The 27,516-nt window shown below is 37.2% G+C and overlaps 3 protein-coding genes across 7 annotated transcripts; all 3 read right to left on the bottom strand.

The window, feature by feature from the left end:
• Positions 1-21: 21 nt before the first annotated feature.
• LOC306991013 (uncharacterized protein) lies at positions 22-8,368 on the bottom strand. 3 transcript variants are annotated; one of them, XM_079598433.1, is made up of 11 exons: positions 8,220-8,368; positions 6,902-7,067; positions 6,607-6,783; positions 6,235-6,399; positions 6,006-6,070; positions 4,838-5,945; positions 3,502-3,627; positions 1,816-1,938; positions 1,448-1,573; positions 391-534; positions 22-282 (listed from the first exon to the last, which is right to left on the bottom strand). In XM_079598433.1, the coding sequence occupies exons 2-11, from the start codon at positions 6,963-6,965 to the stop codon at positions 113-115; spliced, it is 2,268 nt and encodes a 755-aa protein (XP_079454559.1). In that variant the 5' UTR covers positions 6,966-7,067; positions 8,220-8,368; the 3' UTR covers positions 22-112. The 3 variants fall into 3 exon arrangements, with proteins under 3 accessions (XP_079454559.1, XP_079454557.1, XP_079454558.1); XM_079598431.1 differs by having other exon boundaries at positions 4,838-6,070; XM_079598432.1 differs by having other exon boundaries at positions 4,838-6,067.
• Positions 8,369-8,373: 5 nt separating this feature from the next.
• ppef1 (protein phosphatase, EF-hand calcium binding domain 1) lies at positions 8,374-20,169 on the bottom strand. 3 transcript variants are annotated; one of them, XM_079598435.1, is made up of 19 exons: positions 19,971-20,169; positions 19,608-19,676; positions 19,147-19,272; positions 18,898-18,930; positions 17,635-17,762; positions 17,305-17,365; positions 14,678-14,847; positions 13,861-13,975; positions 13,486-13,532; positions 13,149-13,315; positions 12,904-12,940; positions 11,563-11,712; positions 11,025-11,399; positions 10,149-10,334; positions 9,698-9,840; positions 9,484-9,590; positions 9,183-9,346; positions 8,668-8,752; positions 8,374-8,575 (listed from the first exon to the last, which is right to left on the bottom strand). In XM_079598435.1, exons 3-19 carry the CDS (start codon positions 19,199-19,201, stop codon positions 8,376-8,378), a joined length of 2,223 nt encoding a protein of 740 aa, XP_079454561.1. In that variant the 5' UTR covers positions 19,202-19,272; positions 19,608-19,676; positions 19,971-20,169; the 3' UTR covers positions 8,374-8,375. The 3 variants fall into 3 exon arrangements, with proteins under 3 accessions (XP_079454561.1, XP_079454563.1, XP_079454562.1); XM_079598437.1 differs by having other exon boundaries at positions 18,898-18,916; XM_079598436.1 differs by lacking the exon at positions 18,898-18,930.
• Positions 20,170-22,819: 2,650 nt separating this feature from the next.
• rs1a (retinoschisin 1a) lies at positions 22,820-27,500 on the bottom strand. The gene is made up of 6 exons (XM_079598444.1): positions 26,763-27,500; positions 26,499-26,530; positions 26,301-26,424; positions 24,707-24,848; positions 23,622-23,817; positions 22,820-23,436 (listed from the first exon to the last, which is right to left on the bottom strand). The coding sequence occupies exons 1-6, from the start codon at positions 26,815-26,817 to the stop codon at positions 23,284-23,286; spliced, it is 702 nt and encodes a 233-aa protein (XP_079454570.1). The 5' UTR covers positions 26,818-27,500; the 3' UTR covers positions 22,820-23,283.
• Between the last annotated feature and the right edge of the window lie 16 nt (positions 27,501-27,516).

Below are 27,516 nucleotides of genomic sequence, written 5' to 3'. Positions count from 1 at the left end.
TATATATTTTCTTATTTTATTCATACACGTGGGTTAAGAAATACAAAATATGCTGTATTAAATACACAAGATAATTAAATACAATACTGTATGCAGAACAAGAAAAATGAGATCAGTCCTCTTCAGTGTGAGGAGCTGGTGTGTGTGTGTCTATTGGCTGGCAGATTTTTCGGTTGTATGGGGATATTCGGTGTGTTTCTGGACAGGCACATTTGAAGCCGCCTCTGTGGTTGATGCAGAGGTGAGAACAGCTGCCGTTCTTCAGCTCACACTCATTGACATCTGACAAATATCAGAAGGAAGAACACTTAACAGAAAGAATTCATCTCTCAATGAAAAACGCATCAGTCTGTGCTGGCACTGGCAGGGTATGCATGTTTGCGTGCTGACCTTCACACTGGGCTCCATTAGTGTGCAGTCTGTACCCACGAGGACAGATACATCTGTAAGTACCTGGCAGATTCACACACTTCCACTCGCACGTGTGCAACTGTTGTTGCTGGAGGAACTCGGTTTCCTCACACTCATTAATGTCTAAAAACAAACCAGAAAATACAACTTATACAATTAAAAAAAGACACATCTCATGTTTTTTATCTTAGAAATCATCTTTGCTGCTCTTAAAGGGGCCATATTATGAATAAAAGTCTAAAAGGAGTAGTTTACTTTAAAATTACCCCATGATTTACTCACCCTCAAGCCATTCTAGGTGACTTTCTTCTTTCAGACGAACACAATCGGAGTTTTATTAATAAATGCCCTGGCTCTTCCAAGCTTGATAATGGCAGTGGATTGCAACCAACAGATTGAAGCTCAAAAAAGTGCATCCATCCATCATAAACGAACTCTAATAGGCTCCGGAGGGTTAATAAAGGCCTTCTGAAGCAAAACGGTGAGTTTGTGTAAGAAAAAGATTCATATTTAAAACTTTATAAAGTAAAATAACTAGTTTTCGGCTAACCAAGCGAACATACAGATCTGACTTAAGTGTAAAGCGCAACTTATGCGAGTAATGCGACTTACTGCTGATATTTACGCTACGCCTTGACGTACTACGCTACTTCTGATGCCATAAGTTGCACATTAGGCGCAAGGAGACTGCGTTTGGCCGGAAGCTAGAATTTTACTTTGTAATGTGTTAATATGAATATTTTTCTTACACAAACTCATCGTTTTGCTTCAGAAGGATCTTTATTAACCCACAGGAGCCGTTTGGAGTTCGTTTATGATGGATGGATGCACTTTTTGAGCTTCAATCTGTTGGTTGCAATCCACTGCCATTATCAAACTTGGAAGAGCCAGGGCATTTATTAATATAACTCCGATTGTATTCGTCTGAAAGAAGAAAGTCACCTAGGATGGCTTAAGGGTGAGTAAATCATGGGGATGACATATATGCTTCTGTCCACAGGTGTTAAGATAAATTAAAGATATGTAAAAGTCTGACCTATGCAATGTCTGTTGGTGCTGTCCGGTTGGTACCCTTCGGGACATAAGCACTGGAAACTGCCTGGCGTATTAATGCAACCAAATGCACAGAGAGCCCTACCAACATGCTGGCACTCATCTACATCTGAAGGTAGAAATATTCAAATTAACTATATCAAGACCAGGTTGAAGCATGTCATCACAAACGGAACAGAAACATACACACATACATTCATACATACATACATACATACATATATATATATATATATATATATATATATATTGTATATACCTGTGTAGAAATGTATTGCCAAATTACATCCTTTAACTTTAAAAATGGTTATGTCATTGGCAATGCATCACACCAGACACTGATTCACTCACCAGAGCAGGATGTCCCGTCTGGAGAGAGCTGAAACCCTGGACTGCAACGGCACCTGTATGAGCCCAAGGTGTTTTCACAGACCTGCTGGCACCGGTGCAACTCCTCCACACACTCGTCCAGATCTATAAATACCACAGACAGGCACATGAAAAGACCAGAACACATACTTACAACAAGTACTAGCATGTGCATGAATGAACACATGGACACAAACAATGATGAAGAAGAGTGATATCAAACATGTTACTATATATTTCTATTATTTCATATATGCAGATGCATGACCAAGTATACAGGTACACACTCACCCAATCAAACATTACTTGTCAGGATGAGCACAAAAAAGATGAAGAAGTTGTACAGTTATGCAAAGAAGAATTATTGGAATTTGGAACACAACATTTTTTCAAACGTTTACACCTGTATTTAGTGCTGTCAACTTGTGATCAGATCACAGAGATGGATGTTAATATCAGGTGTAAATGACAGAAGAAATTACTAAATTAAAAGGTTTTGGCCTTCAAAACGTGCTGTTCATCACGCATGAAAACACAGGTAAGTGTTTGGGTGCAGCACCGCAAAATCTCTGTCTGCTAAAGCAATGTAAAAACACGTTGTCATAACTTATTTCACATATACTTGTGTACGCAAGCAGTGCACTTAGATCCAGTTTGTCTGAATAGAACACAGGCCACCTGTTTAAGCATTTATGAGTGATATTCCTTAAAATCTTAGACTAGTCCATTAACTGCTAATTCATCTTCACTGACCAATTCATGACCAAGCCCAGACTGAATCCGAAGAACTCTGAACTCTTCTGAGTTCACATAGTGTAAACAGCGCAATGCTTCTGTGTTGTATTTCAGCACGTAAGCTCACCATTGGCCGACGCTGGTCATGTTACACTACTTGAACTCACTCAGAGGCCCACACGGAAGAAAATGAATAGTTGAATAAAGTCGTCATTTTTGGGGGGTTTTTGTACACAAAAAAATATTCTCATCGCTTGATAAACTTATGGTTGAGCCACTGTAGTCCACTTGGACTATTTTAAACATTGTCTTTGATACATTTCTGGGCCGGCAAGTTTCGATCCCATTGAAGCCTATGGAGGAGTGATCCAGCTCTCAAGATTTCCTCAAAAATATCTTGATTTGTGTTCCGAAGATGAACGAAAGCCTTACAGGGTTGGAACGACATGAGGGTGAGTAATTACTGACATCATTTTCATTTTTGGGTGAACTAACCCTTTAAGAGTGTATATTGTCTTTTCATGAACCTCACACACATGCTGAACCTCACACACATGCTGTAGCTTGTCTTTTAGCTCTAACTAACAGCCTGATATGGGTCAAGAATTCAATGCCCCGGGGCGACACCAGAGGGTGATGTTGAGTCCTGAAGGCATTCAGGGCTGAATGGACACACCACAGCTGGTTTGCAAACCAAAACCATAAATCTAAGACACACAGGTCAAGGATGCGTAAACAAGCTTTTAAGCCAGTGTCAAGAGCACCTCTTGACACAAAAAAAAGACAAAAGAGTAAGCCGCCATTCCAAAAGTGGAAAACCTATAATCACTGGAGTCTGGCTGTCGAAAGAATGCCATCCCGTGGTCGTTTTGCAATGGTAATGATACCACAGTCAATAGATAAGATTAAACGTGCATGTAGTTCCTCTCTCACCTCGACAGGTGCGCTGGTCCTCCAGAAGCAGGAACCCTGGTTTGCAAAGACACTGGCCGCGATTCTGTTCATTGACATGACAGATCTGAGAGCATCCTCCGTTGTTTAGGGAGCAAGGAGTTAACTCTGCAATTAAAATAAACATACTACGATGAAATTAAGATCCAACAAGTTAAAAAAAACGGATTATCCAAGCCACTGAACAGGGAAAAAAGTAAGTTAAAAAGTAAGGTAAAGTATGTTTTTAAATGCTTTTGAAACAGAAAGTGATGGACTAAGTGGTCCCTTTCAAATAATATAGTTTCATTTATTAATATTAATAATATAAGATGTATTAATGTAACTATATATATATATAAATGTATATATTTATATGTAAATATAGTTTCAAATAATATAATGGTTTAAGTTTAGAGAACAGGACATGATTTGCTCACTGCTGAGAATGAAATCCCCCATCCGCAGTGGTTTACAGATACTCCGACCTAATGAATTTACCTTGTGTAGACAGGAAACACTTTTGACAACTACATGATTTTGAAAATCACACTTTGTTTAACAGAAACAGTCCACTAAACCGTGGTAAACTTAATTTGATTCATTAAGAATATACATTCGTGTGCATTTTTAAAATAAGATAATGTGTTTAACAGAACACATGAGGTCAAAACCTATAGGTAAACACATATTCCCCGATGTGTCTGATGACATTTAAAGCCATTCTGAGGCCATCTGTGTTAAACATTTATGCCTATCACCTGCTTAGAGCAGAGATGAGCAGGATATTACACAGATTCAGATATCTACGGACATGTAAGATTGGAGTGTGGGTGAGGGAAGACAGGAAGGAGTCAGTATGGTGAAAAGCGCCAATACAATAAAAGCACATAAACTCTTCCCAGCAATTCTCTCTTTAGGATGAATTGTTTGAAATATATACATAATACCATTTCCTCTTTATAAGAAAAAAGTCATGCTTTGGTGAATCAAAACTATTACATAAAAAAATCATAATTAGTAGAAAAAAAGCTAAATTATGAGATACAAATTCATATTTATGACATAAAAGTTGAAATTATGACAAAAAATGTTTTATTGTCAATTACGACTTTTAAAAGATATGTTATGTTATTTCGACTTTACCACATCATTATTTATGTGGAAATGGGCTTCCATAGATAACAGAATAAATGTAAAAAATAATGTTGTGTGCACTTTATAATGTTGCACTTTCACTGTCTTCAGAATGTGCATTTAATGTTAAAAATTTATTTTCAATTTTATCCTGGGAAAATAACTTTCTACATATTTAGTTCTAATATGTGTCGTATCTTACCTAAGCAGAGAGGTGTTTGGCCACTCCATTGTCCATTGTGTTGGCAATAGCTGTAAACATCACCATTGGTCAAGGTGTATCCAGGGTAACAGGCATATTGAATATAATGCTTATACTGAAGCGGGTCGGGATTCTTTATCGACCGAAAGTAGAATGTTCCGTGAGAAGGAAATGGAGGGTAGGGACACACTGGACGACGTTTCCTCGTTGGAAACCTTGGAAGATCTTTCCAGACTGGAGGACCAAAAGTGTTTTTGTGGTCACTATGATTGTTTCTTTCATTTACTTGACCATCATCAGTAATGTCAGAAAAGTTATGAACGTCAGTTTGAGCCTTCAGAAGCAGGCCAGACATTAGTCGGGTAGCCGGCGTCAAGACCGTCATGCTAGATGATGTGTGTTCTAGTGTTGGAGATGATTCCTGGAGGTCTGGTCTTTGTTCACAGAGTTCTCTGCAGGTAGAGGAAACAGACTCATGTTTAGACACCATTGTTGGAGGTGCAAAACTCTCAGTGGTGGCTGCATATGTATCTTCTGTGATGAAAGTCCTTGACTGTAGAAGGTCATGTGTCCCCAATGTGTTGATGTTTGTTGCAGGTGTAGTTGATGTCCAGTGTGAATGATCTTTAATGTATTCTGCTAAACTCTCAGCAGCTGAAGTGACTAAGGCTCTTTGAAATAGTTTGTCTGTACCAAGCGTGGACTGATGAGGTTTTTTATTTCTTCTGTATGGTGTTTCAGTAAATGTCTGATCCATGACCTTGATTTGTTGAGTGTCCATCACTGGGGTAACGAAGCTGGTTTGTGTGGTGGTTAAAAATGAGGATCCATGAAAGGAACTGACTAATGACATTGTGTTGACATTGGTAGATGTCATTGGCAGAGGTTTCCGAAGATCGGAGTTCCCGATTGGATCCTTGAAGTTTACAGGGTTGAAGTTTGGCTCAGCCCTTCCACTATCTAGTGTTTTGTCAAACAATAGACTCTTTGAGGGCTTTTTCTCCCCTGGTTTCCTTATATTTTTCTGCTTGTTATCTGTAAAGTCAAGTCTGATATGAGGGACTTCAAGCAATGCTGATTTGAGAAAAGCATCCTTGGGAGCAGTGATTGCGAGGGTGTTTAAATGGCTATGTAAGCGAACTTTCAGATTTGTAGGAACATCACGGCCCTGCGCTGAGACGGGACCATGTGATGATTCTTGCTTCAAATGAAGAACACTCATGATATCAGCTACTGTAAGAACCAAAAAGCAAAATATAAGGAGAAACATAAAGGAGACAGATGGTCAGTTGTACAGGAAGTCACTGCAGCAGTGATTTAAAAGCAATAAGGCATAAAAAAAAGCATATAGTAATAGATCAAACAGTTTTGGCATTATACGCTTGATTCAGACATACCTTTGCAGACAGGCTTAGTGCCGTTCCAGCTTTTCCCTTTGCAGTAAAGCAGCGCATTTCCAAACAAACTAAATCCAGCATCACAGCTAAAGAAGGCCAGAGATCCATCTTCAGACGCCATAGTCCTGCCATGCAGGAGATCACCAGGGCTGGGGCATCCTGGTGCTGGAGTACAGAACAACTTATGATATGGCTATACGTATCAGTATTATATTAGAGACCCTATAAAATGCAACTTCAAAATCAACTATTGTAGTCTATTGTTACCTAGCTTCAGCTCTTGGCGTATCTCATCTGCTTCATTGATACATGTCATAGTAAAGAATTTTGTATATTGTCACAAGTATCAACAAAATACTTGAGTTCACTAACCCACACACAGCGGTGGTTCTCTGATCCACTGTCCAGACACACAGCTGCTCGTACGGTAACCGTGGATCCGGAATCCTGGATTACAGGTGAAGGTAACAAACAATCCTCCATACCGGAAAAACGTACGGCCATTTTCCAAGTGCCCGAAACCACTGCAGCCTTTATCAGCAACGCCGCCTAAGTGAAAACCATCAGATATACTATTACACATGCTGGTGTGAAGATGAATTATCCTGTGACCTCTATCTCAATCAATATACAATGTTAATTACAACACATAATCAGGGTAGTGTACCTGGAGTTAGTGTCCAGAGCTGGGACAAGAACACACACAGCAGTGCACCTCTCCAACCTAGCATGATTGAGCAAATTCCACCGTATAAAAGAGGCTGTGGAAATCCGGAGAGTGTCAGACTGTAGATGAAGATCACTAAGGAAAACTGAACTCTAAAGAGTGGAGTCTTGAGCACATGGAGTAAAAAGGGGAACGGAGAGGGGAGGAGAAATGAAACAGAATAACAGGACTTTAAAACCTCCTGGACACTCCTCTTCAAAACAGGATGAAAACAGAAACAGACAGTGTGTTTTTTCTTGTTAAGGGGCGTAACAGCAAGTCAGCTCAGACGACTTCAGATGAAAACAGCAGAAAACCCTCAAAAATGTTTATTTTGTTTTTGCCTGTGTGAATATATCAGTGTTCTTTAGTATTGATAATATACTATTATACTAATTATAGTATCTATTTATATTTTGAATTAGTTAATTTTTTTAATATATTAATATTTCATTTGAGCATTTAAACGCTTAAAAGCTTCAGTTAGAGGCTAATGCAACATATCTTTATATTTTTAGTTTTTATCAGTGATAGTTCAGCGGGTAGACAAAGTAATGATGCCTTTACAAACTGGAAAAACTAAACACTACATGTGTAAAGATATTAAACGTGATTAGATTTATGGCATTAACATTGACATCTTAAAAGAAAACTGACCGGAATTTTGCTAATTTACTGTAGGATGTTGCATGACAAAATATTGTTGAATTGAATAATTAAATAATTGTTATATAGTTAGTCAAATCTATAAAGCAGGACAGAAGGGGGGTCAGTCTTTACGTGACCAATTTAAATGAATTATGCGCCATTACTGGTAATAAACCAGTGGATAAAAAAACTAAAATTCCCCACATAATATAAAAGTAAGGAATGTTTTCTGTGTGTCTTCACTGTCTTGCCAGTTTTCAACCAGGAAACACAGCAACATTTATAAAAAAAAAAAAAAAAAGCCCCCTCTTTTTAACCACATAACATTTTGAAATAAGGTCTGGTGATGGTATAAATTGACATTTTAAGTTTGTTATTAATAAATGCACGCACAAGATGCAAACAGAGTGGTTAATATCAGAGAAATATCTACAACAGAATGACTCACGACTCAAAGTGAAGTCACAATTATAGGGTTATGCACTGCTAAACAATTATTCTGCCCTTGTGAATTGCAGTGCTACACAATAGCTGTGACTGCATTTATCCCTACATTTTCAGCATATTTTAACATTTTATTTCACATTTATTTAGTTACTTATATCACAAAAGTAAGATTGAAACCTCTTACCTTTATGAAAAATGCGAATCCTGGAAAACAGTGTAAAATGATGCACTATGAGTAACTGCTTATTGTGTCCATAAGATGTTAAAAAAAATAAAAAAATAAAGATGAAGTGCCAAAAATGATTTGGAATTCTGTCTTGTCTGATCGGATCATGCAGAATTAACCCTGCTGCTGCTCTTTGACATCTAGTTTATGAACCACCCTGAACGCCTCCAGGAACTCATTAAAATCAATGCTGCCATCTTTGTTAAAGTCTATGCTTCGAGCCATGTCGTCTATCGCCTGGTCATTCACAGCGACCCCCAAATGAGAACTGAAGAGCTTCCAGGTCTGGCGAAACTCCTCGATGGAAATCTGACCTGCGCGTGAGCGTGGAGAAGTGCGTTATGATCGGCACACAATAACCAGCATTAAAATCTCATTGAACAAACAGGAAAACAGTGACACTAACCTGAGTGATCCTTATCAATGATGTTAAATATTATCTCTAGGTCAGTTCTATACCTATAAAGAGTTTCAGCCAAGTTTGGTGTTACCTGAAAACAAAAAAATCAAGTTTTTATTAAAAAAATTAGGCTGAATTGTATAAATATACAAAATAAAGTACAAAAATAAAAGTCAAAGTGAAAAATGGACGTTAAAGCTGGGCGCAGTGGGCGGTACAACATAAGCATAATGTGGTTCAAATTTGGCAACCAAATATTTCATATTGCCACTTTTACAATGGCTTCAAATGACTCAACCAATCAGAGTTTAGAGTTGCAACTATCCATTTTATAATATTAGTTTCACTATTATTTACTATTTCGCTATTTACTACTATTTAGTATAATTAATTTTCAACGCTGAAATTAATCTGTAGTCAGTACAGAGCTCTTTGTTTTGTTGCTTTGAAACAGTAGTTTGGTCATATCGCCCACTCTTACAGCCAAAATATAAATATATTTTTATGATTAAGATGGTGACCGGAGGGATGAGCTCTCCAAGGCTGATGTCCTCGAAACAGGATTTGTACTCCACGTTCCCATCCGCACCAAGACGGGCCAGGCGTGGGCGCAGGGTTCTCCACGGCAGATCCAATCGCAGGACAGACTCCACCACCTGAGCCCACTCGCTAGTGGAGATGCGGCCTGAGAAAGACAGATAAAACAACATTTTACTTTAGTTTAACATTTCAATTATAAACATTGCACAATATAATAACATAATTAGTGCTGTCAAATCGATTAATTGCAAGATTTGACAGCACATAATATAATATAATAACCTGTGTTGTCTATGTCATACTGTTGAAAGGCAGCCATCAGCTCTGAGCGGTGAGCATACAGCTTCTCTTTCAGAGCCCTGAGTGCTGAACCTTCTGCAACACGAACCCTAAAACAAATACGTTTATAAATGTGGACACTTCCTCATAACCTGACACACACATTCATATACTAAACACCTATTTGTTACTGAAGGTAGTGAGCGAGTTAGATTACTTCTGATGGAGGGTGAGTTTTCTGGTGCTTCGACTGACTTGATACTGGAAGAAGCGCGGGACGAGTTCAGGGCCCAGTTTGATATACGCTCCACGGTTACTGCCCTCTTCATAGTAGTTAGATGCAGAGAAAATAGTGATAACCTTGGATAAAAGGAAGACAATTGCTGAAAAAAAATCTGGTACTAAAAATATACAGTGTGAGTTTAAAGACCCCATGAGATCAAAACTGAAGGGTTGTGGTCTTTCATCCATGTCTGTTTGATTTGAGGTCATCCATTTGCAAATGTACTGTTAAAAGTATTCGCAAATAGAAACATTAACGCCATTTTACAGGACAGTAACAGATCCCTTTTATGGGAAACTGGATGCATGCAAAAATATATATTCGTAAAGAGACATACACTACAAAATATAAGAAGTGATGTTGGCATTATGTTTCTCATGCTCACCTGACCATTGTGGCAGAGCTCATAGCCCTCCTGTTTGCACTCATGTGACCTGATCAGCAGACAGAGGCCGTGTTTCTGCAGCAGCGTCTGGGTCACGTCCGGCCCAAAGTAACAGCCTCCGCCACGGAAAGCGTTCAGACTGCAACCATTATGATTTTTAGGGTCACTCCAAAGGATATCGACAACCTGTATCAGACAAATTATGACAATGTGACAACTCAATTTAGCATAACTAGAACATTTGGTTACACTTTTTACCAAACATTCAATATTGACTATAGAAATACTACAGTCATTTCCATAACTTTCCATACATTTTCCAGACCTGAAAAAGGAAACACTTTACAATAAGGTTTCATCAGTTAACATTAGTTAACTACTTTAGTAAACATTAACTAACAATGAACAATACTTCTACAGGTTAATCTTAGTTGATATTAATTTCAACATTTACTAATACGTTATTATTAAAATCAAAAATTTTACTTGTTTACATTAGTTAATGCACAGTGAACTAACATGAACAAAGATTAACTAATACAGTAACAAATGTATCATTTGTTGTTGTAAATGCTCACTGTTAGTGGATGTTAGTTATAGTTAGTTAGTTGGTTCTCGATTTTTAAAAATCCCGAACTGCCATGCTCTTTTATAATTCATAAACAAATTTTTTGTGGAAGCTCAATAGATTGACGCAAAATTCTTACATCTCAGAACAGTTTTAAATAACTCCAACAAACTGAGTCATATTATGTACTGGAGCTTTACTCCAAATGGATTTCCAAGGCAGAACGGTTTCACATCCAAGATAGAAGCTATTTGTCACACACTTTCACCAACAAAAACACACATTTGTTAGGAACCGTTTCAACTCACTTGCTGCCATTCCAGTTCCTCTCGGGGTGGCTCGGGCGGCTCTAGGGAGACGAACGAGTCCAAGAAAGGGACCTGGAGCACATCGGTGGGGCTCGGCAGACTGGGGGAGGGAGGAGGACGGCGTGGAGTGTTTCGTGACGAGACACGGGGGGAGCACATGGATGATGAGGAGGAAGAGGATGAGGATGAAGATGAGGAGCAGCTGCCCTGCTTGGTGCAGTGCTTCTTCCTCCTGCGGGAGGCGCGACTGGTGCGGCCTGAGGTGTGAGGGCTGTCCAACCTGGATCTGCCGCTGTGTCTGCTGCTGCTGCGACTGCAGGCCCGGACGCCCAGATCATCAATGCTGCGTTTGGGCACCCTGAGAGCAGACTTCACCTGCAAAGTAGACACGTCCTTTTTACATTATTCTGCTTATTACATGGATACTTACCAGATAAATAAATAAATACATACACAAGAACTATACCTTTAAACTGAAATTATTTTTTTATGTATAAAGAAAGACTACAAAGCCATCAAAGACAAATAAAATACCTACTTTATGCCTTTCAACAGTGCTCAGAAAGTCCAGATCCGTTTTGTCCGATATGCCACCATGAACTATAAGGACTTTGTTGTCAATGACAGTTGCAAGAGGAAGCAGGCTGAACACATCCTGAAACACTTGAAGGATTTCCCTGCCATGAGTCTATTGAAAGATCAGGAAAAAGGACTAAACATTCATTTAAATGTCCAGTAGATGGCAGTAATGTCTAATATTCAGAAGTGAACCTCACACTTAAAAATTACAGAATATACTGTATATGTATATATATATATATTAGGGGTGTGCAAAGCAGCCAATATTTGTATCTGTATTTGTATTTGTTGAGGGGGGAAAAGTATTTGTATTTGTATTCGAGTAAAATTCAATATAGGCATACAAATCAATTTTTTTGCGTTACACTTCTAATTTACGTTATAGTGTAAGTATTCTTTAATTATATCCATTATAATAATTATGGATATGCTATATTGGTTGATGTTTTTCCATAAATCCAGCAATGAAACAAGGAACGTCATTGAAAAGAAAATAACATAACAGCCATTACCTCATTCATGGTTAAACAACAACTAATAAAATACCATTGTGAACATTATGAAGCCTACAGCCTACATCTTGCTGTCTGCAAAAGACAGAGTAACTTAAACGTACCATATAACTCCAACACGTAATTCGACACAACTACACAAGCATTTTTAACCTTTTTAACCGAACGTTAACGTTACTCTGTCAACAGCCTTGCAAAAGTTAATTTCAGTAATTCAACTTTAAAGGTGAAACTAATATATTATAGACTCATTACATGCAACGTGAGATATTTCAAGCATTTATTTGTTATAATTTTGATGATTATGGCTTACAGCTTATGAAAACCCCAAATTCAAAATTAGAATATTGTGAAAAGGTTTTCATAAGCTGTAAGCCATAATCATGAAAATTATAACAAATAAAGGCTTGAAAAATCTCACTTTGCATGTATTGAGTCTATATAATATATTAGTTTCACCTCTTAAGTTGAATGACTGAAATAAATAAACTTTTGCACGATATTCTAATTTTTCGAGTTTCACCTGTGTATATATATACATGTACAAAAAGAATGACAAAAAACAAATATCAAAATATATAACAGCTAATTATAACAAATGAAATTAAACTTAGTAATGTATATATATTTAAAATAATTTAGACATTTTAAGGCTTTCCTTTTCAGCTGCCTTAAGGATTAAAATAAAACTTTTACATTTTTTTTAAGCTATAATCAAAAGATTATTACACATTCAACCTCTTTGTTTTGCATAAAACACCCAACCTTAAGCACACATACAAATCTACCTTGTACTTCTGCATGACTTCTCTTGTGAATCCGTATCTGCAAGAAGATAAAGAAGTTACTCACCAACAGATTTTTTTTTTTTAAATCAGTTTAAAAAAAAAAAGTTTGCATTTTGAGGGCGTCCTACTGGCGGTGTGCCATTTCGAGAATATTTCGTTTTTCACCGCCAGGATGTATTGAATGACCATGGACCATTTATTAAAAGTCACACCTTCAGTACTCATTTGAATGTGTGATCTGTTACCTGAGGTTCATGATGTGGTCCTCGTGATTGCCTCTGTTCAGATGCATGTGATCGGGGTAGAGCAGTAGGAAGGCAAACAGAATGATGATAATCTCTGTAGATTTCTTTCCTCGATCCACAAAGTCTCCATTGAATACGTAGGGGTTCTCCGCGGAGGGCAGACCGTTCTGAGTAATAAGGCAATACATCTTAAATGTAATAAGTCACCAGCGATGCCCAAGTGGCTTTAATGAACTTATTCTCTGGCTTTGCTTAGGTACATTACCCCTGCACCAATATGCTGAAATGCAATCACTAGAAATGATATTCTACGTCTAAACAATCAATCTGCGTTTACCTTGTAAAATATAAGCAGTAAGTCATCCAGGCTACCATGCAGATCGCCTGTGTGAAAGAGAAAAGTCGGCATATAAAAATGTTTATCATTCCAAGGAATAAAAATCAAATATTGGGATCAGTGATGAAAATATGCAAAATAGTATAACGTGATGTTTTTTGGAATATTCCAAGATGGGAATTCAGTTATTCATGCATGCTTTTCTGTACTAATTGAATCTGGAGCGCTGTCGAGTATGAAACGGTGCAGGTTGGCTGTGATGAGCTCATTGAGGTACTGTGAAGTGCTTTATGAAGTGCAAAATAAATAAGCACTCATTCATTCATGCTGACATCACTTTTTCCCAAGCAAGATCTCAAATGCATTGCGTCTCACCACAGATAGTTATCTCTTTGGCATAGGACGTCGACAGGTATATGACGTTTGGCATCTGTTTCAAGAACTTCTTTGTTTCATATAGTAACTGCAGCACATATTTCCCATGAAGAGTCTGAAAATAAGATGTAGACATACATTTACATGTCAATGCATTATTAACTTTGTCTGCAGTTCATAAAATAGCTAAATTTTTATAATGGCAGAAAAAATACAAAAAAATACAGTACCGTTTACAATACCGTTTTTATTATTACAAATATTTAATACTTTAATTCAACAAGCACACATGATCAAGTGACAGTAAAGACATTTATAATGTTACAAAAAATATTTATTTAAAAATAAATGCTGTTTTTATATTTTCTATTGATAAAAAAATCCTGAAAAAAAAAATTAATCGCTGTTTCCACAAAAATATTAAGCAGTACAACTGGTTTTAACATTGATAATAATTCGATTTTTTTCCAAATTAGCATATTAGAATGATTTCTGAAGGGTCAGGTGACACTAAAGACTGGAGTAATGATGCTGAAAATTCATGAAAATAAATTACATTTTAAAATAGAAAACTATTATTGAATTTTTTTATATACAGTACAGTATCTGCCTTGCACATATGGCAATGGTCATTCAGTGTTAACTGAAACATTAAAAAAAAGCATTCTGAGAATGTAAGGATATAGCGTATATAGCACAATTTGGAAACCATTTCATGTTTGCTAGACAGAGCTAAATAATGCACAAGATGATTTAGGTTTTTGCCAGAAGGCTCATATTTGTTCAGACGATTAGTGAAAGTTTTATAGTGTTGTACCTGCTCCTCTTTAAAGGCACAGAGCAGGGCATTGGTATCAGTCACGCTCAGCGGGAAGGAGAGATGAGGGCCGCTGTACGACTCCGGCACCACAATCTGCTCTTGCTTCAACTGCCTGACCTCCTCAGTTAAAGGGTCAACCACAGAGTCCAGGAGGTGAGAGATCAAGTCTGGAGGAAACAGAACATGACCATATGGGAAGTATAAAAGAAGAATCATATACAACAAGTGTCACATACAACTCATTTAGTATGAATAGCTGTTACAGCAAAGCAATCACAAAACTATTTTGTGGTACTTGAATGGTGGAAAGGGTTATGGAAAATAACAGTCTTGTGTGCAATATCTCGAATTAGTCCAACAAACCATTTAAAATGAAGTAGAAAAGGCAAAAATGACATTCAAAATAATGAAAAACTAAAAGGAAATAGTTATCGTTGGTTATAGGAGACAAACCAACTCACTTTTCCGCATACAATTTTTAACCTTCTTCCCCCCCATTAACATGTCATGTGAGAACTATCCATTAGTATAATCTGTAAAAACATCAGTCTGATAAATGAATGTAAATGTGAATCACGAAACACTCTGGAACATCAAAAGGTTTGTGTTATTGTTAAGCATGGCTGGGCATGTGGCAAAATGAGCACACGGGAACATCAATACAGGCGGACAGGCAATATCTGTTTCAGTCTTCAGTTATTAAATAAATGATTAATTCTCAACCTGGAGTCTATTATGAAAGGCCTATTTTGATTGCCCATCAAAATACCCAGCACACACGGTGCTATAACACAATGTACCATACTTCAATTTGCATAGCGTCTGGCCCTGCACAGGGATTTGAGGAGTGCTGACCCATTGTGTCATTCTTGAAATGTAAATTTGCAGTGTTTCCCATAAATTTATGCAGAGAGACTTGAATATCAGGAACAGATGTTTGTATTGAAGAGAGAGCAAATGTAGCATTATTTTTTCTAACCTTGATTTAACCAACATCAACTGGAAATAATTCCCAACGACGCCGTGGAAAGTGTGCACTAGGTAGTGTGCACTAGATATACACTAGTGAACACCATCTAGATATACACTAGCGAACACCATCTAGTGAACACTATCTATTTTCAAAATTCCCTCTCGCCGCCCTGCCAACGACGCCGTGGAAAGATTCGTGGACACTCTGACGTAGATCGAATGCTTGGTTTTTTTAAAAACTATTTATTTTTCAGCTGGCTGAGTACACTAGGTAGTGTGCACTATGGTGAGTACACTAGGTAGTGTGCACTAGAGTGAGTACACTAGGTAGTATGCACTAGGTAGTGTGCACTAGAGTGAGTACACTACATAGTGTACTTATTGTAGTGCACACTACCTAGTGCACACTACCTAGTGTACTACTCAAAACTTTATTTATTTTCAGCTGGCTGAAACATTATCTAGATATACACTAGTGAACACCATCTAGATATACACTAGTGAACTATATCTAGATATACACTAGTGAACACCATCTCTCATCCTCTCTTCCAGTCAGTATGGCATTCTGATTCCACTCGAATCAGAATAAATTCTTGAATTATGTTGTACTTTAAAATCTTGAATTGATATCTGCAATACGTTCATGTTGGTTCTGTTTACCCTAAGGCCGTGTGTCCACCAAAGCGTTTTTTTAGCCAGCTGAAAAATAAATAAAGTTTTAAAAAAGACCAAGCATTCAATCTACGTCAGACTCAGAGCGTCCACGAATCATCCTAAGAGCCACAGAAAAAAGAAGCTGAACCTGAAAACCATCCAATCCAAGCCCTAGATACATGATTACCTGGCAAGACTAGTCGTGTGTACTCTTAAATGCAAAGTGTGTACTTAAATGCAGTTTTCCCCAAAGGAAAGCCAATCTAGTGTCATCACAGGGTAGCTATATGAAAGAACCCCCATGTGACGAATATAAAATAGTGAAAAGAACATTCAGTTGGGTCAAACAATTGAATATTTGTGCCCAGGAAGTTTTCCATACTATTATGTTTCTTCAAAAACATTGTAAGAACATTCTATGCAGAGTCTCTCTCAAGCTTCTCCTACTGTATTCTCTGTGAGATCATTTGGGTTTCCGCTGCTTGACTAAAGATGGGACTAATTGTCTTGTGTAATTCTGCACTTTGGACAGCTGCCTGTGGAGGCTGGATGCTGCATTTCTGGCTCTCTCTGCATTACCACAACTCAAAATGGGATCTCCCAAGGTTGCTAAGCAACTGTGTCTCCATATAGTGTGTTTTTGGAATCACTGAAAGGATAGGTGTGTAATACTCAAGAGGGAGACCGTTTGATGCAAAATCACAAGTGCTAGGGGCTTTCCAAAGGTGTGTTGAGGGACAGCCAAATTCAGATCATAATGAAATAAAAATCACTTAATAAAAATCTATTTAGCAGTATCAAACCAATAGCAGTGGTGACAAACCACCATGGCTCAACCAATAGAGTGAGTTCAGGCGACTGTTTTTCCGGCCAATAACAAACGGGAGCGTTTCAATTGTTTAGACATTTGGCGATGCAAAAATGACACACTTTACCTTTAAAGAAAGAAGCCTTTAAATACAAAATTGTATCTACATTCAAACTTTATTCATTACCTGGTCCATTCCCATTTATCTGTGTGAAGTTGTCCAACATGAAACTGAAGAAACTGGAGAGCTATGAAAATGAAAAAGATGCAAACTCGTGTCATAATGAAACGTCCATTAATTTAGTAGAAAATCACAGTTTTAATATCATTATAGAATAAACAACAACAACAACAACATAATTTAAACAACATCAGTGCAAGTTTATTAAAGGGATAGAGTCGGCCAAAAAATGAAAATGATGACAACATCTTTGGGTGAACTACCCCTTTAAGAGCAAAGTGAGTTATAGGATGATTTGTGTGTGAACTGGTCATAAGAACCAAGTGTTTTTTATACCTGTAGCTGGTCCTGTTCCCCTGCATACTCAATGGACTGAAAGATGTTCCACGTATAGCGCCTTCTCATCTCCAGGCGGGCAACATAGCGTCTGTACCACCGCTGGATGAGTATGGCAGCTTTTATGGCTAAATATGTTAAGAACAAACAAAGAGTGCAAATGGCTGATGTAAACAATCCTTGAAGCTATGGTTGTGGAACAACAGTTTTTAGACATACTAAATGGGAAAGGCTGACAATGGGGGTTTTCAATGCACCACAAGTGCCAGTTTTTAAAAGCAAAAACATATAGCTGATTTGAGCGTTCTAATAAGGAGAAATCACTCATTTCTACCTGCATCCAAATATGCATACGTCCATACTTAATATGTCTAAATTTTCAGTAGGCATGAAACAAAACCTGGGATGATCTACTACTTGCTCTGAGATTCGTAAATGTGCAACCATTGGACACTTTGCTATCCCATGGGGCAATGGGAGTGGCAGAGCTTTCAGATTCAAAAAGTTACAAAATTTAAAATGGCAGGTACATTTTTTTTTTTACGTGTAAATGTAAAAGCTTTGGTAAAAAGAAAGGTGTACCTCATGGTTAAATTATACTTGTTTAACAAAACCTGAGTAAAGTAAAGAGAACATAAACATCAAAGGACAATGTCAACACGACAGATGTAGTACTGTATGTCCGGGAAAGATTTCAAAAATGTCTTGATTGCTCACATACAGATATATGAAGAATGAATGATTAAAACCAGTCCACAATAGCAACCCTGCAAAGATGTACTATGCTATCATCATCATTCTTTAATGCTCATACAGCTCTCGGTACAGGGACACTTGGATCTTTTACTGAACACTTGAGTGCAAAGACTGCTAAAAATAAACCTTGTCTCGGGGGGTCAATATCACAGGTGCTAATTAAAGAAGTGCAAGGATCAGTTAAGGAGAAAGAACACAACACAGACGTCAGAGAGAGTACACACACCCACAGAGAAATGATGAGCTGTGTTCGAGAAGGATGGGATAATTGCTCATTCACTGTATTTATTCGAAATGATCGCAAAAATAACATTTGTGGGTTTATGCAAACTGGATTTAAACCTGACAAAAGTCATGCTGGCTGCTGCTTTACCTAAAAAAAATATGCTATCTAGTTTGTACTTTCAAAAGGACATTTCTACAGTGATGAAATTGTACGTTCATGCTTCTTTATAGCCACAAATGGGACACAGACAGTGATGACAGATGCTGAAGAAAGTGCCTTACTCAGAGCTGGGCTGGGCTGCTTGATGGAGCCATCTGTGTGAGAGGTGATTCAATTAAATTGAATAATTTGAGTAAAACCTTGGGGGTGGAAAAACAGGGGGGCAAAGGATAGAACTAGAGCAGTATTTTTTAACAAATAAATAATGAAAACTCGTTGAAACCAGGGTTGTTGCAAAGGATAGAGGAAAAAGAGGTTAAGCTATATTACACATCACATTAAAGCAATAGGGATAAAGAACCAATATTTACCCGTTTCAGAGGGTCGTGTTTGGTTCTCAACGGCAATGGATGTGCCGCATCCCATGATGGTGCTGCTTGCTTCAGGTCATGAATCTCTGTAATTCTTGAAGTTCTTCCTTTAGTATCCAGAAATACCTGTGCAAAGAAATAATACAGAATGATTGTAACTGAAATAGCTTAAACCTTATCTGTACCAAGACCGCAAACACATATTCAGGTTTGGGGGAAACAAATATAATAGTTTCTGTATTTTTATTTTTATTTTATTTTTTAATACAAATCTGAATATTGAGAAGATGCATTCTCCTATTGTTACCACTATTAATAAAACAGACCTAATATTTAATTTCAGGGCTGTTTTGATCTTCATAATGAAGTGGAATGGCATTAGAAAAAAGCAGCACTGTTTGGAACTAATCCATCATTACATTAATGTGTCTCTGTAGAATAAAGCAACAAAAGATACTTACTGCAAACCACGCTGGACTTTAATCTGTGCCCTGAGCCTTTCAAAAGGCCCTTTTAACAGTGACCAATCTCTGGAGGGAGAGAGATGTAGACTGTTGATTGTCATCTTCACAGAACAGATATATAATAATAATAATAATAATAATAATTGACTGAAATATTTTTTTACTTAATTTATTATGCCTCTCCAAATATGCTTAAATAGGTAGCCTATAGCTCTCAAACTCTTACATTTAAAAACACCACTGACGGTATTTATAAGCAACAAAAACGGTAGAACAAAAATGCAGAACAAACAAAACAATACTACAATTAGGAGCTAATGGGTCATAAACAACGCATAGGAAACGATATGCATAAGTTACCTTTCCGTTGTCCATCATTCAGTACGACACGCATACGTTGAGAATTAGAGTGGGAAAGACGTATGATGAAAAATCAAATATTCATTTCCAAACGTGAAGGGATGAGAGAGATAAACACCACAGGTGTCAGATGAGGCTCGCTTGCATGAAACGCAGAGGCTGTTTGACGATTTGAGAACACCTCTCTCTCAGGGATTCGTGCGAGTCTAATGTGGGGGCTTTGGTTCATCCCTGTGACTCGAATCATTTGGATCAGTTCAGTAAAACGATTCGTTCATAACCCTTTATGCAGTTGCGACAATAGGTGGCGAACATAGTTATGACAGTGCATTTTTTGAGTAGTCAATGAATTATTGTAGCCTATTCAATAGAATATGAATGTGTTATCGAGCCAAACAAAAATAAAATATTAATCTCTGAAAAAGTCCTTGCCTCATTAAATTGTGTATCAATTTACAGGTCCATTCTTGTGTCTGCTTCATGTTGTGAACAAGATTGATTTCATGTGAAGAAATAAACGTTCTGTAGATCGACATTTTCCTTTCTTTCAGAAGACCAATGAATTACTCCTTAATTTACCAAAAAAAATTTAATTCACCCTCGTGTAATTCGTGTAATGATATTTTTTAATGCAGTAAATCTGAGAGCTTTCGGTCCCTCTGCAGATACAACCTGACACTTCAAAAAGTTCATAGATCGTAAAACTAATCCATAGTGGTTTAATTAATTTGTTATAACAAAGAATTAATGTTGAAGAGACAGAAATTATCGCTTTATATGAACAACATTGAACTAGGCTTTTATTCACAACCTACACAAACCCTTTACTGAAACTCAACCAAACCTGCTAGCCATGTGAGAACAAACCTCTTGCAGAAGCTCAAACATGCTGCGTAACACAAGAATGAACCTCATTGGTTCTCAAGTCAAGCGAACATGCTTGAGCTTCTGTTAAAGCCTAAATTCAATCGATTTAATAACATAACTAAGCGGTCGGTTCTCATCAGAAAATATGGACTAAAATGCTCAATTCGTTTTAAAAAGAGTTTTTTTTTTAAAGCATCAAGGTGGAGAGAAAAGCTCTCAGATTTCATCAAAGTTCTTATCATTTGTGTTCCAAAGATGAATAGTGCTGGTTTGGAACAACATGAGTAATTAATGACAGCATTTTCATTTTTGGGTTACAGCACACATTTAAACTCAATATTTGAAGGCTGAAAAACAGTCAGGCGCAAAAAACTAAGCAGCGATGTCCAGCAGCAATTAGCATAAATGGGCCATTCCATAAAATGTACACCCCAGTATAAGCAAACATGGGCCAGTTTAACAAAATTATTTTTTATTTCAACAAATAAATATTTACAAATCAACTAAAATGGTTATACATTAAAAGCTTGGATTAAAAAAATCTCAAATATTCAGGCGCCTGCCAGAGCGGCTGGAATTCTGCGGCGTCTCAGATGATTCCAGGCCTCCAGAATCTCCCTCCGCGTGATGATCCTGTGGCGGCTGAAACCGGAGAGGCGCGCGGCCTCTAACCCCACTCTCTGCAGCAAATATCTGCTTACACCCCTGGACTCATGGACGCGTCTCACTGCTGCCTGGTTGATTTGTGGAATTCAGTTTTATGTGTAGTCATTTACAAATAATGTTGTTTAGTCATTTGTGGACCTATAAAACACACCTGTTGTTGTTGTCGGACCGTGTACATGAACGCAGCGTGTCCTCTGGTTCTTGCGATGGAGCTTCTGGATGCCGCGCACCGCTTGCTTTTAAGGCCAGGAGCTTTCATGATGGACAGAAGAATGTGTGATCAACAGTTTCTGAAGCGAAACTACTATTTAAGGTATATGTAATCAGTCCCCTAATGACTACAAGCAGGTGCATGCCTTCTCAATTAGACTTGAATTAGGCTAAGTCCAATTGAGTCAATCGGTCAAATCAATCCACATTTATACCTATAACGTTTTTCACAATATCGTTTCAAAGCAGCAGAAGATGCATGTCTATTACAATTTAGAGTGATCTGTTATCAGAGGTGACTGTGTCAAGTTATGTATTTCAGAAATGTAGCTATATACAGCCTAAACAACAATGTATTAATGTAAACAATGTTTATTTTGAGGCAGAAACAGTGAGCTCATTGAAGTAATGAATGGCCTACACGTTGTTAACAAATTATTAAGATAAGGTCAAATCAATAACACTGAAACACAGATCACCATGGAAGCCATGAACTGAACATAAGCATTTGTGAGATTTATTCCATCTGAACAGTTGATGTTTGATAAATTATTTTTCTCTCAGTGATCTGTGGATTTATATCAGAGTATAAATATAATGTTTTTAATGATGTTTTTGATGGGCATTCATTCATTCATTTTTTTTTTTTTTTAGTGGAAAAGTAAAAATAGACCATTGGGGTAAGATGAAAAGGGACTAAAGACCATGAGGGCATGTTATATTTGTTATTATTTTTTTAAATAATAATTAAATAATACCATTAATAAAATTACATTTTAAATCATAAATGTTTATATTATATAGAAGTAAATTATTTAAAAATATATATTGATAAAAATTGCATAAATTATGCAAATGTTTCATATCATCAAATGCTTATTTCCCCTAATATATTGGATGTTGCATCATCCTATGCATGTACATTTACTGATAAACTGGGTGACTCTACCATGTTGCCATTCATGTACTGTACATGTTTATATATTGACAATTTTTATGTATTCTATGTATTCATTTATTTTAGTCTAGTATTCAAATGAACTTTTGGACTTTTGTTAAAGGGGTGGATCTGGATCCAAGTTGAGGAATAATAAATATTATACACGAGAGAGACGTTCTTTATTCAATGGCATTGTTTTTCAGGTAAGCCACAAACACAATGTAGGCTCATAATAAATATACAAAAAGGAATTGGTCACAGTGGGAATAAAACACCAGCACAAACCACATCAGAACTCACAATAACAACATTCAGTACAACTCCATGCGATGTCCCCCTTTATATCTGATTTGCCAAAGCAAAAACACTTTTTTGTTCATAAATCGAATACAAGAGGACATGAAAAAACCTCTTTATTTGTGAAGAGAAAAGGAAAACATCTTCAACACAAATGAATGCAACTATAACACATTCTAATGATCATTTCCTCCTTGAAAATACCATAAAATAAAATAAAAAAGAAACGAGTGCAGTGATTGGACAGTGATGTTCACTTTGTGATGTTGTGATACAAGAAAGGGGGCGGTACAGGAAATAGTTGGGTGTGACTTTGCTGGAATGTGTTCCAGATCAGGTGCATTTATTCATGCAAAGTAGCAGCTCCATGCGGATGGCGATGCGAGTGTGCCAGCCAAGAGGGAGGATACGGATGTAACGGGCTACGATAGGTGGACGCAGCAGGTTCTGGACTGTGGAAGAACGGTCAGAGTTTCCATAGAACACCTGAGGAAAAAAACAAGTAAGTGTAGAAAACAAATAAAAAGACTTGAACTTTCCAGTACAGGTTGCAATACTATAATATTACAGTGAAAATGGTTATGTAATCCTTAAAAAAAAAAAAAAAAAAAGGTAATGTGATTTTCGTCTTGGACCCTTATCGTTCCAGGATGGGCTGTTTGTCTTCTTACCCTGTTGTTTCCAGTTTGGTCCTTGTAGTAGATCCAGTTGAGTTTCTCATTGGTGCGGTACTGCACAGTGTACTTGGTTACCCACTCATCAGAGTCACAGCGCCCCTGGGTCATGATCCCAGAAACCGCTTTGATCTCCTTCAGGTCAATCTGAAGCCACTGGTTGGTATCCTGGAACTTAGACAGCCAAGCGCACCTGGGACAAGTGCAAAAGCTGCAGTCAAAGTTTCTTCAAGACCGAAATCTCTAAAACTGTTGGTCGAGATTATGTATGAATAAGAATTTGGGGTTGGTAAGATTAAAAAAAAAACATTTTTTTGAACGAAAGTCTCATGCTCACCAAGGCTCAATTCATTTCATGAAAAATACAGTAATATTGTGAAATATTATTACAGTTTTCTGTAAAAATAACTGTTTTCTATGTTAATATATATGATTAAAAAAATATATGTTTAAATGTCTTTACTGACACTTTTGATCACTTTAATGAATCCTTGCTGAATCAAAGTATTAATTTCTTTAAAAATCTTACTGACTCCAAACTTTTGAACAGTAAGTAAATATTTATTGATATAGCACTTTTTAAAACTAAAACAAAATAAGACAATGGTTTAATTTAACTAAATGGATTGGAAAATAAAATGCATATTACAAGGCAGAGCATTTTCAAAAATTGTGTAAAAACAGTTTTCACTTCACAGATATCACAAAGAAACGGCAAGTAACACATTGAATTAAACATGACATTTTAAAATATAGACTAAAAATAGTGTTTTCTAATAAGGTACTCCAATTATCCTTGTTTTAATTACAACTTCGAAAAATCATTTGTTACAATGTAGGGTTGTAAAAAAACAACAACGATTTATTTATTGTTAGAACAGTGTTGAATTGTTTAAGGGACGTGTGGAACTAGCAGTAAAATCTGTAAAAACAAAACAAGTTGTAACTTTTTGGCTGCTCCAGTCAATGAGCAGCCTTATAGAGTAATAAAAACAACAATGTTTCTCTCAAAAAGGCAATTTTCCCTGAAAGACAGGACGTCCTTTCCTACAGCCGCCACACTAATATTTCAGAGAACTCACCCAAACCCTTGGCTGTTGAGTCTCGCCTTGCTTGCAATCCATGAGGAGAACCAGCCTGTGTACTGGTCTTCATTAGAACAGCTCATCTGATCTGGACTCACAGATCCTGCCTCAAAACCCAGGGCCTTATGGTAGGGACACTCTGGACAGGCAATTGAGAATAAATAATTAAGAATAATCTATTAAGAATAGATTACATATAATTCGAAGTGAAAGTGTAAACATGCAGCCGCACAATTTTCGGTTTTCTGACTCATAAAGGCAGTTCTGAGTGACCAAAATCTATGGACAGACCCATTCAATGTCTGACAGACATTAGTCACGCGATCAGAGACTTCTTTGTCAAGCTGCGCTAAAGGGAAATGGACAAAGCGTTAATCCGCCGGCTCTGTAATTCTGTGCTTCCATTCTTATGCGCGTGACTTTACAATCCCAAAAGCTTCAGTTCCGCATAACGAAAGATCAACATCCATTAAGACTAGGTTGACAGATGGTCACGTTTCCACACTTAAGCTCCAGTCCTACAGCAATGTCTTTACATAACAGTCCCTGTTTTCAAGGATTTAGGATGCTCTTTTTGACATGCCCAATTCTGGTTTTGATTTGAACGAAATCAAGCGAAAATAAAAGGCATTCTGATTCAGCAATCACGAATTCTCTGCTGAATTTCTTCTTTTCCAGAGAAAAGGTGTTAATACACTTAATTGTCAATAGTTTGATTGACAGGTCCTATTCTTGGTAATCTCAACATAACAGGATTATGAACCTGCGTCCTGTCCATCACTGATTCTTGAGTCTTTATTTTATTTATTTTTTTCTTCTCAACTTTCCTCCCTTTCATTTGATTCTAACTAGAGCCGGACAACGATTAATCGGACTAATTGCGTCCAAAATAAAAGTGTGTGTTTACATAATATATGTGTGTATGGTGTATATATATATATATTATATATAAATAACACATTTTTCTTAAATATATATGCATGTGTGTGTATTTATATATACAGTACAAAATGATTATACACAGTACACTATGCAAACACAAACTTTTATTTTGAAACGATTAATCGTGATTAATTGTTGTCCAGCACTAATTCTAACACACCGGTCTCTGAGGATTCAGAACACGAGCTGCTCCGTGTTAATGGAGCATGTCTGCCCTGTGGTGGTGTGCCAATGGGATGCGGCGATGGCACACATGGCCCAGGTGAAGCTGCAACCCAATGATTAATGACTTTCTGCACCGCTGACCGGGAGTCAGCTCACTTGCACATGTCCTGCCTTCTGTTTCCGAAGGGCAGTGCTAACTATAATCCATCCATCTCAATTCCCAAAGAGTCAATGTTAGCGCTAAGCACCGCTCAGAAGTTTCACTATCCTGACAAAACGGGCATAAAGGATTTCAGTGGATTCGCAATTCACCCTCAGCCAGTAAAAACAGTAATCTGTACTATTTAGGTAACGAAGGAAATTATTCATTATAGTTTGACACATTTTGAACCATACTGTAAAACATAAACATTATTACTGTCACAATTGGTGCTTAGAAAAAAACATGATTTGAATGCATTTTTCTTCCACATTTCATTCTTACCTGGCATGCAGTCCATCTGCTGTGCCCAACTTGAAGAAGAACCTTTGGAAAGCAGTTTGCCAGAGGATTCATCGCAGTCACACTTGCAGGTTTTCTCAGCCCATGTGTCGTTGTCCCCTCCATCCTAGCACATATCAACACGGTCATCAATATCGTGTCTTTTAATGGTCTCTGCCAATATCAAATGTTTTGAATTACCTCTTGCGCTTGTGCTTGCAGCCCGACAAAACCTGGGCAAAATATGGGAGAGCAAAACACTTTTTATTTTCTCATACGGCTAAATGAACAGTTAATACAGATTGAATAGACTTTAAATGCACATTATACAACACAATCATTTTGTTGATACATTTAGATTATCGTTAACGTATTTTTCAGTGTTTGTTTTCTTTAAATCTGATGCACTTTTAAAATGTAATCAACTTAATTAAATTTGAAATTTGAAAATAACGGAGCACATACCTTCAGACACCAGCAGGATGGCTATCAGTAACGTGTTCTGCAGTCTGTACTCCATGATGGTTTATTTTTCGAGTGGTGGACCACCGCACTGATATTAAAGGGGCTGGATTACTGTAATCCACAGAGCACTAATGGCCTTATCTAATGCCCTTTATCTCAAAGCTCCTCCCTTTACTGCTAAAAGCTAGTTTGAAATTTGTTCACATCCCAGTCCGACCCTTGTCTTTTTAAAAAAAGAGAGAAATCGCCAAATGATCCAAGATTTTAAAGCCGGACGGTCACCTTCTGTGACCCAGTTAATGGTTCAATGCATGCAATTAACTCAATTCAATCTGTTGATGCAAATCACTACATACAATTTGCCATTTCATAGAGAGACAAGTGCAAGGCTGGTTTCTTTCTTTTCATTTGTTTTTTTTCCTACACTCTAAAAAATGCTGGGTTCTTTCAACCTAATTTTGGGTCAAATATGGACAAACCCAAACGTTGGATTAAAAATGTAATTTTAAAAAAATAACCCAACGGCTGGGTCGGACCATATTTGACCCAAAATTGGGTTGAAACAACTCAGCATTTTTTTAGAGTGTACACTCTCAAAAATGCTGGGTTGTTTTAACCCCATTTTGGGTAAAATGTGGTTGAAACAACCCAGCATTTTTTAGTGTGTATGCGTGTCATGATCATTTTAACATGAGTGTATGCGTGACATGATCATTTATGGTAGAGTTTTTAATGGTGTTTGCAATGAATTGAC

The sequence above is a fragment of the Phoxinus phoxinus genome, assembly GCF_949152265.1.
Source record: "Phoxinus phoxinus genome assembly, chromosome: 22".
Lineage (NCBI taxonomy): Eukaryota > Metazoa > Chordata > Actinopteri > Cypriniformes > Leuciscidae > Phoxinus > Phoxinus phoxinus.
This window is presented reverse-complemented; position numbering and strand designations above follow the sequence as displayed.

What these genes read in the sequence shown, in the direction of transcription:
- ppef1 (XM_079598435.1), bottom strand. Translation starts at nt 19,201, where the DNA reads ATGGGATGCGGCACATCCATTGCCGTTGAGAACCAAACACGACCCTCT. An exon ending in AACACGACCCTCTGAAACGG is followed by an intron (nt 18,931 to 19,146) that starts GTAAATATTGGT and finishes CCTCTCACACAG; the next exon opens with ATGGCTCCATCAAGCAGCCC. An exon ending in AGGAACTGGAATGGCAGCAA is followed by an intron (nt 10,335 to 11,024) that starts GTGAGTTGAAAC and finishes TGTCTGATACAG; the next exon opens with GTTGTCGATATCCTTTGGAG.
- LOC306991013 (XM_079598431.1), bottom strand. Translation starts at nt 6,965, where the DNA reads ATGCTAGGTTGGAGAGGTGCACTGCTGTGTGTGTTCTTGTCCCAGCTC. An exon ending in CCAAACACCTCTCTGCTTAG is followed by an intron (nt 3,628 to 4,837) that starts GTAAGATACGAC and finishes TTTTAATTGCAG; the next exon opens with AGTTAACTCCTTGCTCCCTA. An exon ending in CACCAACAGACATTGCATAG is followed by an intron (nt 535 to 1,447) that starts GTCAGACTTTTA and finishes GTTTGTTTTTAG; the next exon opens with ACATTAATGAGTGTGAGGAA.
- rs1a (XM_079598444.1), bottom strand. Translation starts at nt 26,817, where the DNA reads ATGGAGTACAGACTGCAGAACACGTTACTGATAGCCATCCTGCTGGTG. An exon ending in CATCCTGCTGGTGTCTGAAG is followed by an intron (nt 26,531 to 26,762) that starts GTATGTGCTCCG and finishes TATTTTGCCCAG; the next exon opens with GTTTTGTCGGGCTGCAAGCA. An exon ending in TGCAAGCACAAGCGCAAGAG is followed by an intron (nt 26,425 to 26,498) that starts GTAATTCAAAAC and finishes GATATGTGCTAG; the next exon opens with GATGGAGGGGACAACGACAC.